The following is a 12,167-nucleotide window of genomic DNA, read 5'->3' on the forward strand; positions in this document are numbered from 1 at the left end:
AAGGTAAACAGACAGAAATGGCCTGAGTTGTCCTGCTACTGAGGACTGGGGTCTGGGCCAGCTGCCCTCTCTGAACTAAAGAATTCGATCTTAAGACATTCCAGGATGTGAAATATTGTAATTGTCCCTGGTTCCTCATTCCTCCCCCCTGGTTCTGACCAGCAGATACAAACCAAGGCATTACTCAAGTGTAGCTGATGTAGTTAGTATCTATTGCAATATAGTCAGGTCTAGAATTTGGAGGGCTGGAATATAGAGCTGGATAAAGAAACCCCTCTTCTCTGATGATAAAACATGAGGGATCTTTCTGCCTGAGACTAGACTATCTTCCTACATTCTTAGGAAAAGCCCTATAAGGCTTGTGCTGCTTTACATATGGGACATAGACCTGTGGGTTACCTATACTATTTAAGAACTCAGATACAGAATTGAATGTGTACTCTTGAAAGACATATTTTGTTAAGAGGAGTGTTTCTGAAATAATTCTTGAACACTAAATCTCATTTTTTTGTGTCCACTCATGGTTATTGATCACATATACATCAATGTGTATCACAAGGTGATCATACGTACACTAGTTACATGAGCACCACACCTTGATCACTTGTACTTGTCATCCCATTTGATCTGTGTATACCGTTTATTATGTGTCAGTCACTTTAATCGATCTGTAACGAACCTCTGCTCTGTGAAGATATGCCCCAGGCATATACCACTAGTAGAAAACACAATCATCACATAATCGATCCCTTATGGGTCACTGCACATCCCACGTTGATTGTTTGTACAACATATTTGAATACAACAACCAGTCTAGCCTCCTTTCTTGGGCGTGGGAGTGTCTAGGGTTGGAAGAGGACAATACTGTAAAAGGCCAGAAACTCCAGTAACCCAATCACTGCCACTGTCACATAAATCCAAGGCAGTGGGTTCACAGGAGGACAGGAGGTCCTTTTCCATTCAAGCACAGGGAGAAAGGGCAAACAGGAGATTAACTGTCTGGGAGAGGGGGCGGTTCTTGGACAAAAAATGATCTGCCGGGCGCGCTCCGGGCGCTGATTAGAAACCTTCTCAGGCTCGAAATGCTCTGGGGAGCTGAAATACTCCGGGCTGAGAGATCCGCCCTGCTCGGAACGAGATTAGCGCTGAGACAATTAATTTACTGCACTCTTATTCCGCAGGCGCTTTTTTCCCTAATCCCTTCAATTCCCCGAGGAAAAAGCAAAGCAAGAAACATTAAGCACTCTGGGGAGATTTCCATGCTCCCCCAAACCTGAGCGGGGGTACTACGGAAGTCTGCACTAGGCTCCTACAGTTTGCAGAAAACTTCTCAGGGCTCCAAGCTTCCTCCTCCCACCTTCCCCGTCTCCCCCAGTAGGTCATGTGATGAGGACGCGCCACTGAGGGGAGGCGCTTAGGGAGGCCCGGGTGGCTCTAGCGGCGGCCGCTGCCGAGGCCAGAAAGTAAACTGGAAGACAGGCCGGAGTGGACCATGGTGGTGACAGTGCCCGCGCCAGCGGCTGCTGCTGCTGCGGTGGAGGCGGCGGTGGCGGCGGCGGCGGCGGCAGCGAGGGCGGCAGAGGAAGAGCTGGGGGCCCACGCCGCTCGGACCCGCTGCCCTCCGGGCGCGTTGTGAGCCCCCCTCCCCATTGCCCGCAGCTTCCCCAGCTACCCCTTTCCCTCCACGCCTCCTGCTCCCTCAGCTCGCCGCTGGTTTCCCCCGCGGTAGCGGCTGCAGGAACCAGCCCTCCCTGCCGGGCGGCGGGAAGGCCAAGCAAGAGAGGCCGGGGGAGGGGGGACGATGCGCCTGCCGGGCGGCTGAGCTCGACGCTCCCCTCAGTCCTTTCGCCCTTCTCCTCGTTGTCTTCGCCTTCTCTTTCCCTTCACGCCCAGCATGGCCTTCCCGGGGGCCGAGGGAGCGGCCGATGGGCCTGCCGGCCCAGCCCGGGAGACGCCTGCGGCGGGCGCAGGCGGCTCGTCCTCTTCTTCCTCCGCCTCCTCCAGCTGCTCGACCTCGTCCTGGGTGGCCGGGGGCGGCGGCAGGCTCTGGGCCGCTCTCTACGACTACGAGGCAAGCGGAGAGGATGAGCTGAGCCTGCGGCGAGGCCAGCTGGTGGAGGTGCTGTCGCAGGACGCCGCCGTGTCCGGCGATGAGGGCTGGTGGACCGGCCAGGTGCAGAGGCGCCTCGGCATCTTCCCAGCCAACTACGTGGCTCCCTGCTACCCGCCGCGGCCGCCCGAGCTAGCCCGCCCGCGGCCCCGCCAGCCCCCTCCGCCCCCGCCGCCGCCCGTGCCCCCGCCGCCGCCGCCGCCTTCTCCGCCCGTCGCCCCGCGACCTGGTTCCCCCATGCAGATCGAGTTCGAGTGGCTGGAGTTGAAGGAGCTGATCGGCGCCGGCGGCTTTGGGCAGGTTTACCGGGCCACCTGGGGCGGCCAAGAGGTGGCGGTGAAGGCGGCGCGACGGGACCCCGAGCAGGATCCCGCGGCGGCCGCCGAGAGTGTGCTCCGGGAGGCGAAGCTCTTCTCCATGCTTCGGCACCCCAACATTATCCAGCTGCTTGGCGTCTGTTTGCAGCAGCCCAACCTCTGCCTCGTCCTCGAGTTTGCCCGCGGAGGGGCCCTCAATAGGGCTCTGGCCGCCGCTGCCGCCAACGCTGCCGCCCCCTCCTCCTCCCCGGCCCCGGCGGCAGCCGCCGGGACCCCCAAGCCTTCAGGCGCTGCTTCGGGCCCGCGCCCAGCCCGCCGCATCCCTCCGCACATCCTAGTCAACTGGGCTGTGCAAATCGCTCGCGGGATGCTCTACCTGCACGAGGAGGCCGTCGTGCCCATCTTGCACCGGGACCTCAAGTCCAGCAACAGTAAGTGGGGGATCCGGGGGCCGGCATTCCCGGGCGGGGCTGCTCACATCTTAGGGGCAACCGGCCTGGGAGTTGTTACTTCCGGAATTGGGGAGAAGGTCTGCTTAATTTAGGAGTTTCTACTCCTGGAATTAATTGAATATTTTCTTCACCTAAGGTGCTTAGGGCCACCCAGCCTGGGAGTTGTTACTTCCGGAATTGGGGAGAAGGTCTGCTTAATTTAGGAACTTAAGCCTTCGAACTAGGGGATCTTCTTACTTAAATTGCTTTGGGTGCTGCTACCCCTGGAATTGAGGGGTCTGCTCACCTGAAAACACTTTGAAACTTGCCAGCCTCTTGTATTTCTTGGGTCCCTAGTAACCATATTTGGACCATGTAAACACTTCCTTTGCCTTAGCTCAACAGTTCTGGGTTTCAAGGGGTACTCAGCCACTACTTAGAATCCAAGCCAAGGGCTTCAGAGTGGGGCAGAGATTTTTTCCAAGCACAAGGAGAAAGAGCAGCCAAAAGCCTGGTTTTGTTGGGATGGGTCCTTGACTTTTCAAGACCCTGTCCAGATATTAAGTGAACAATGGAACAGATGAAGATGGAGATTAAATTTGTCACTCTTTCCCCCACCCAGCGGCATTACCCTTTATCAGTTTTATTTGTACTTCTTGATAGTTATCTTTTTTTCTCTCCTATTTTGAAGGTGATTTCACAAAAGTTTCCTCTGCCTTTTTTTTTTTTTTTTTTTTTTTTTTCCGTTCTGTAAAAACACTTTATTAAAAGGATACCAAGTGGAAACATTATTGGTTTCCTAGCTCAGGGATATTCGTGGTACCAGTAGAGAAACTTTTTTTTTTTGAGATCTAGTTCTGTGCATGGCTCAATTTTTCATCAAAAAGATAAAACTAGAGACATTATTTGTGCTGTAACTCAAGAATGCTCTTGGTAGTGGAGGATGAGAAACTTTTTGGGGAGATAGTTCTGTCCATGCCATTTTTCTTGTCCTAAAGATTTGTTCTGTATAATGAAATTCATTTATTTATAAATTACTACATATTTCCCAATCCTGTCTAATAAAGAATAGGGAAAATAACCTAAATACAAATCTAATTAGGCATCATTGAGTAGAAAATAGGAATACTATTTGAAGTTATTTTTTAAATGGTGAAAAGTTTTATCTTTATTTTAAGAATCTCAAGCAATTTTGTTAATCATTTATCAGGACTTAACACAAAACTAGCATTAGCTTATCACAACTCCATGCCTTTCTACATTGGAAGATCTAGAATAAATGCTAACTAAATGTGGATACACACACACACACACGCACATATATATACATACATACTTTTTTCTATTTAAAGTTTTGCATTGAAAACTGCATGAGTGGAATGTTTTTGAGAATGGCTCCACCATTCTTGGAGATAGATTTGACCTTTGAAAACTACTTTTATAATAAGGAGTTACTACTGTGTTTGTTAACTTTATTTCAAGACACAATACCTTAGTCAATAGTTGACTGTTAACCTGGCTTTGCTTGAGTTTCTCATGCAGACATCTTCAAATAATAGAATCAGAGCATCAGAATAGGAAAGGACCTTAGAGGCCAAGTAATTCAGTTCTCTTCTTTCTTTTTACAAGTGAGCTATGGGAGGTTCAGAGAGATTAAGGGTCTTTAGTCACACAGGTTGCAGGTTTCAGGGGCAGAATTTGAACCCAAGTTTTTCTGAACCAGGTTTAGCACTCGAACCATAATGCCTATTCACTCTCTGCAAACAAGTTAATGGCTGTGGTGGTATTATGAAGTTGAGTTCCTGATGAAGTACCACATAAAGCATTATTTACTCATGAGGGGTGTGTGTGTGTGAAATCAGCAGTACAAATTTCACCATACTTTTTGGGAAAGAGAACCATTTAATCAGCTAGCACCATTTAAGTGCCTACTCTGTGACAGATAATTTGGAAGGCACTGAGGATAATCCTAAGGGACTGTACTAACAGTAAGGCCTGGGAAAGGCTTCTTGCCTAAAGTTAGACTTTTAACAGAAGCTAGAAGTTAGGGAGAGAGCTCTCCAGGCATAGGGACACACAGCCAGTGAAAATGCTGCTGGTAGGAGGTGGAATATCTTGTGGCAGGAAAAAACAAGGAGGCCCTTGTAGCTGCGCCCCACAGGTCATGGAAGGGGAGGCAGGTGTAAGAAAAGGAGGAAGGGGCTAGGGCATGAAGAGCTTTGAAAACCAGAGGATTGTGTATTTGATTCTGGAGGTATTAGGGAGCCCTTGGAGTTTTATTAACTGTGGGAATGATATGTTCAGACTTGAACTTCAAAAAAAGCTCTGTATGAAAGTAAATGGAGGTTGGATGGGAGTTGGGAGAGATCTGAGGAAGGGATCTATCAGAAGGCTGTTTCAGTGGTCCAAGGGTGAAGGAATGAAGACCTACACAGAACTGTGGCAGTGTCAAAGGAGAGAAGAGGATGGTGGAGGAGAAATTTTATAAAGATAAAAATTGATAGACTTTGGCAGCAGATTAAATGTAAGCAGGTGAGTTGAGAATGACAACTAAGTTGTGAACCTGGGGGTTGGGAAGATTGTTTATCCTTGACAATAAGGATGAAATTCAGAAGAGTGGAAAGTTTTGGTGAAAGGAAATGTTTATTTTTTGCTTAAGATAGCTCTGGAACATACAATTTAAGATATCTAACAGGCAGTTGGAGATGCAAGCCTGGAATTCAGGGATGAACAAGGAGATCTGGGAGTCATCTGCATAAAGTTAGCTACTGAGGAGAATACTAAGTGTAATAGGATTATAGGAAAAGAAAAGAGAGCCAGGAGTGAGGCTTGGGGGACCTGGACTCCTCTGCTTAGGAAATACAGGAATTAGCAGCATTTTAAATATCTAAAAAGAAGGGACTATCAAAAATAAGGCAATTGTCAGTGTCAGAGGCTAGTTGAGAAAGATGAGGCTTGAGAAAATGCCATTGGATCATTAGTAATTTTGGAGAGAACAGTTTGGTTGAATGTTAGAAACTAGATTGCAAAGAGTTAAGAAAGTAAGGGGCAGCTAGGTGGGGCAGTGGATAGAGCACCAGCCTTGAATTCAGGAGGACCTGAGTTCAAATGTGATCTCAGACACTTAATGCTTCCTAGCTGTGTGACCTTGGGCAAGTCACTTAATCCCAGCCTCAGGGGGAAAAAATAAAAAAAAATAAAAAGAAAGTAAGAGGAAAGGAAATGAAGGCTCTTCTCAACTGATTTACCCATAAAAGAGTAAAGTTATAGGATGACAGCTGGTGGGGAAGGAAGCTTCAAATGAATTTTTTGAGGATTAGGGAGACATGGGCATGTTTAAAGATAGTAGGGAAGACCCAGCAGAGTGGGAGCAGTGAGATAGTGGGGATGATCCAGGAATAGTCTGCTGGATAAACCAGAATGGAATGGGATCATTTGTCATATAGCAGGGTTTATTTTTAAAAGGAGAAGAGCCAACTCTGTATATTAAATGAGTGTAAGAAATAGTGTCACAAAATATCTGAGTGATATGAGTTGAGGAATAGAAGAGAAGAGGGAACTCTTAGCAAATGTCTTTAGGTTTTTTCCAGTGAAATGCGAGGCAGTGTTGCCAGCTGGGAGAGGGATTTACCTGAGCTTTGAGGAGGAAGTACTTGTCAGTGGTGAAGGAAATGCTTCCCTCAGTGGGGGAAGGTGGTACTATACCTCCTAAGGAGGGAGGGGAAGACTCCCCCCATGAGAAGCCTGTGGTGGTTGTGGGAGTAGTGGTGGTTGTGGAAGGAGTAGTGGAAGATGAATGTGAAGTAATACAAAGAAATGGTGTCAAACTCTAAGAAAAATGAATTGCTAGAGCTGCATATCAACTTAGAAAATTAATATTATTCATGTATTTTATTTCATTCATCATGTTGAACATTTCCCAATTATGTTTTAGTCTGGTTGGATTTGCACTTGTTGGCCATTTATTTGTAGGCCTTTTGTGGCTTTGAGTTTGCCACCTTTGGTATAATGGATATCATCAAAGAAATACATAATTTAAAAAGTCAGTCATTCAGAAGATGAGCTGTCACATGTCAGGATATATTTGAGATATTTTTTTCAAAGGGAAAATTGACAGACCTTAGCAGCAAATCATAAATGAGAGGAAATAGTGAGAGAGAGTGAGGAGTTGAGTTTGACAACTAGATTTCATGTCTAAAAGATAGGAGGAGGGAAGCTGGAAAGGGCAGAGAGTGAATGATAAATTTAGGTTTGTAGTTAAGAACTTAAAAGATTTTAAAAAGAACCTGAGATAAAGTCAATGGAATAATCTTATGTTGGAAGGTAATTTATCCAATTCAGATGAATCAGTGTCCATCAACATCATACTCTCAAACACTTAATACAGTGCTTTGTATATTGTGGATACTTAAGTGCTTTTAAAAATTCATCCCTTTATTTCATTCAAAAGTTGTTATCCACTGATTACTTTAAAATCTATAGTGACAGTATTAATGTAGATCATTTCAATTTTTTCTTTCTTGTTAAAATTAATTTATTCCTTTATTTATTTAAAAGTAATTATTTAGCTATTATTTGAAAATCTTTAGTGAAAAGGAAATCATTATGTACTAATGTAGACTATTTCCATGTTTCTATTTTCCTTTTTTATATAGTTTCATGGTTAGGAAGTTTTCATTCCATCAAATCTCAATATGCATTCTACAACTTTTGTCCTTGTTCCTAATTCTGGCCTCTGTGGCCAAACTCAACAGATTTTACCATTCTTCTACTTAATAGTTCCCCAATTAGTTGAACATGGCTTGTGGTGTCTTCCACTTAAATTTTCTGTTCACTGGTTCTTTCTACTGATTTACATAAATCATAATCTTAAGGCATTTCACCATTTTCTTGTTCTTTGCTTCAGATTATCAGATCTCTTTCTAAAATGTGGTATCTAGAATTTCCAGCATTTATTATGTAACATAAAGTAGTTGTGATTTTACTTTAAATTGTAAATTTGTATTTTACACCATAGTATTTTAAAAATTAATATAAAACAACCAACAGGCATTTATTAAGCACCTACTATGTCTGGGTGAGTATGCTAGGCTCTAAAGGCAAAAAGGAACAATATTGTCCTCAGGAACATTCTATGTGACAAGACACTATCTATATATGTTTGGATCTACCCAAAATGAATGATAATTTAGTAGGAGAAGGCATTAGTAGATGGGATGGGAACTAGGAAGGGCTTCATGTAGTGATACTTGAGCCAGGTTTGGAAAGAAATGGGATTCTAAGAAGTTTAAGTCATGAGGGAGTACACTCTAGTAGGCATGGGTTCAGTTAGTGCAATGAAATGGAGACAGAAGGAATGTCATATGAGAGGAAGAAAAAGACTAGTTTGGCTAGACCATAGGGAGTAAAGAGAGTAATGTGTAACAAGGTTGGAAAGACAGGTTGGGCCCAAGTTGTAAAGGACTATAAATAAAAAATAAATTTAGATTTAAACCTAAAGACTATGGGAGCCTCTGGTAATGATTAGTTAGCTTAAATTAGGGTAATGATTCAGTTAGCTCGAGCTTTAGAAAAACCATTTTAGCAGCAGAATGAATTAGAGTAGAGGAAAGAGACTTGAGATAGGAGATCAATTTGGAGGCAGTAGTCAGGAGGGACTGACTTTTCTAAGATGGGCCAAAGAAATAGAGAATGGAACATAGATGTAAGTAGTTGTAGCTATGTGGAGGGAGGAGTCAGGAATAACATCCAAATTATGAATTTATGTGACTGGTATGATAGTGGTATCCTCCTTAGAAATAGAGAAATTAGGGGAGACAAATGGATTTTGAAGGAAAGAGAAATGAGTTTTCTGTTTTAGATCTGTTGAATTTGAGATTCCTGGGATATCCATTTTGAAATAGTTAATAGCAGCATGTGATTAGAATTCAGGAGAGAGACTTAAGACTATAATAATAATAATAATAATAATAATAATAATAATAATAATGGGTTTTATTTCTCCAAAATCAGATGATTACCTTTTTTTTTTTTTTTTTTATGAGTAACACCATTTGGCCAATACACGATTCTCAAACATTTAGTCAATAAATATTTATTAGGTGATCATTGTACCAAGTGATTGGGATACAAATTGGGATACAAAGAAAGGTAGAAGACAGTCAGTCTCTACTCTCAAGGAGCTCACAGTGTAATAGGGGAGACAACATGCAAACAACTCCATAAACAGGCTGTAGAGAATATAAATCAGAAATAATAATCAGAAGGAAGGCAGTTGAATTCAGGGAATCAGGGAGAACTTCCAGTAGAAATGGTTGCTTTAAATAGAATACAATTTTATTTACAAATGTAAAAACCATGATTAAGTACAGGCAGGCTTGTAGACTCTGCTATAGAACATGGGATATTACCTGGGCTTCAAGAATAGCAGAATTTAGAAGTAGAGATAAAGAGGGAAATTCCATGCATTGGAAAAATCATTGAAAATGCTGGGAGACAGAAGATGGGATGTTCAGACCTGAAGCATATTGGGAAGCTAAATGAAGGATTTATTGGAATGAGAAAAGAATTATGGCAGGAAGACCAATAGGCTGTGGCATTGGTCCAGATATGAGATAATAAGGTGGTAGTAATGTCAATTGAGTAGACTTTAGTTGTACAGAAAAGTTCTTTTTTGAAGCTGCTCTTTACCATCTCTCACTCCTAACCCTGTTCTAAATAGTTAACCCATTCTATAAATTATAGACCTAGGCTCTATTCATAATAGTAATAATGAACATTTCACTTTAAAAAACTTGTTAAAAACTGATAGGCCATTTGGCCTTTGAAAGATTTTGCTAGGTGAGTGAGAGCAGGAAGAGAACATTTTGATATGTAAGAAAAAATTTTAAGTCACTCCTCTTTGGGTCCAATTGGTTTACTACACCCCCTTTCACCTATGTACCAGATTATAATTTTTCATCTGTTCTAAGGAAATATTCTTTGGTTTACCTTGATGTTATCCAAACACAACTTCTTTTTCCTATTTAGAACTCTTTCCTGTACAGTAAAAAACAAATAAACAACCCCCCCCCAAAAAAAAAAAAAAAAACACTCAAAACCCTTTCTTTATTATGGGGAAGATCCAGAGAAGAATTTTTCTATTTATAAAGATCACAGATTCTAGAAACATTCGAATTTCACACTTAGTTTTTTTTCATTTTTAAAAATTTGTTTTTGTTTTATAATCTCTTAGGAATTGTTTTCATATTGTTTTGCAGAAATAAGAAAGGTCTTTAAAGTTTTCTTTTTGTTGAACATTGAAACTTTTTTCCTTAGTTAAATGAAAAACATAAAACTAATAGCCCTTTCAAATATAGTCTTCTTATCATATATGCACTTATCCTGCCACCACCTCTACTTTGCAATCTCCTTTTAAAAAGACTGCTTTTGATTAAGAATCACAACTTGAGTTTATTCCATCCATCTAGAATTGTTAGCAACACAGTCTTGTGCTTTGTTCTTTTCATGACTACTGGTGATCTGTGTGCTTTGGCAGGTTTACTTTTAACTTTGGACTGATAAGTTTGGGGGAAAGAGCATACATACATTCTAAATTGCTTTGGTAACTGTTTCATTGCTGCAATTCATTTTTAGATGTGCCTATAAAAAAAGATTACTGGTAAAATACCTTATTTATTGATGTTTTAAATGTAGTTTTTATTTTTAATAGTTTAAGTTGTATAACTTATTACTTATGAAGATTTTTCTTGATTATCAAGTTAAACATTGAGTTAAAGTTTCCTGTGTTTAAACACTTTAGGAGAGACTTCTGTTCTTTAACTTATTATTTTTCTTTCTTTTTCTTTCTTTCTTTCTTTCTTTCTTTCTTTCTTTCTTTCTTTCTTTCTTTCTTTCTTTCTTTCTTTCTTTCTTTCTTTCTTTCTTTCTTTCTTTCTTTCTTTCTTTCTTTCTTTCTTTCTTTCTTTCTTTCTTTCTTTCTTTCTTTCTTTCTTTCTTTCTTTCTTTCTTTCTTTCTTTCTTTCTTTCTTTCTTTCTTTCTTTCTTTTTTTTTTTTTTAGTATTTTTTTACTTTTCTTTTTTCATTAAAGCTTTTTATTTTTAAAACATATGCATGGATAATTTTTCAACATTGACCCTTGCAAAACTTAGTGTTCCAAATTTTCCCCCCTTTCCCTCTATCCCCTCCTCAGATGGCAAGTAATCCAAAATATGTTAAACATATTAAAAATATGTTAAATCCAATAGGTGTATACATATTTATCCAATTATTGTGCTGCAGAAGAAAAATCAGATCAAAAAGGGAAAAAAATGAGAAAGAAAACAAAATGCAAGCAAACAACAACAAAAAGTGAAAATGCTATGTTGTGATCCACACTCAGTTCCCGAAGTATTCTCTTTGGGTATATATGGCTCCCTTCATCACAAGATCATTGGAACTGGCCTCAGTCATCTCATTGTTGAAAAGAGCCATGTTCATCAGAATTGATCATTGTATAATCTTGCTATTGCCATATACAATGATCTCCTGGTTCTGCTCATTTCACTTAGTATCAATTCATGTAAGTCTCTTTGAAATCATCCTACTGGTTGTTTCTTATATACCATAACTTATTCAGCCATTCTTCAGCTGATGGGCATCCACTAAGTTTCCAGTTTCTTGCCACTACAAGAAAGGCTGCCATAAACATTTTTGTACATGTGGGTCCCTTTCCCTCCTTTATGATCTCTTTAGGAGATAAGCTCATTAAAAACACTGCCAGATCAAAGGGTATACACAGTTGATATCCTTTTGGGCATAGTTCCAAATTGCTCTCCAGAACTATTGGCTCATCTTTAACTTAATATTGATCCATAGAGCAGATAACTGTAGAAGAGTTCCCTTATACTTGTATTTTAATGTCTGTATTTTTTCCCCACATTATTTAATTCTTTATTCTTTCCATGTGAAACATTTTTCTCTTAACATTTTAAATCTTTAAATTCCAGATTCTATCCCTTCTTCACTTCTACCCACCCCTACATTGAAAAGGCACATGTGAAGTTATGCAAAATATTTCCCTAAAAGTTTAATTTCTGAATCTTAAAATAGCCGAGTTGTCTTAGGAAGGCAGATCTGGTTTTCATAGAGAAAGCCTTTATCATGAAAACTAAGCTATACAAATATTGAATTTATTTCTATAATTCTTTATATTCTCTTTAGGCCCATGTGTGTCATTATCTTTTAATTTCCAGAAGCTTTTTCTCTTGCATGAATTAAAATAACATTTTAAATAAATATATTTGGTAATAGCCCATTTTCCACAAGCT

The 12,167-nt window shown here is 41.0% G+C and overlaps 1 protein-coding gene across 2 annotated transcripts in view; it reads left to right on the forward strand.

The window, feature by feature from the left end:
• The first annotated feature begins 1,763 nt into the window (after nt 1-1,763).
• The window catches only part of MAP3K21 (mitogen-activated protein kinase kinase kinase 21), a 59,831-nt gene continuing 49,427 nt past the window's right edge, over nt 1,764-12,167 (forward strand). For both annotated transcript variants that reach the window (XM_074262418.1, XM_074262419.1), the window contains exon 1: nt 1,764-2,858. In XM_074262418.1, the coding sequence (XP_074118519.1) occupies nt 1,895-2,858 (964 nt within the window). In that variant the 5' untranslated portion in view covers nt 1,764-1,894. The remainder of the gene's footprint in view (nt 2,859-12,167) is intronic.

Source organism: Sminthopsis crassicaudata, chromosome 4, assembly GCF_048593235.1.
Source record: "Sminthopsis crassicaudata isolate SCR6 chromosome 4, ASM4859323v1, whole genome shotgun sequence".
NCBI classification, from domain to species: domain Eukaryota; kingdom Metazoa; phylum Chordata; class Mammalia; order Dasyuromorphia; family Dasyuridae; genus Sminthopsis; species Sminthopsis crassicaudata.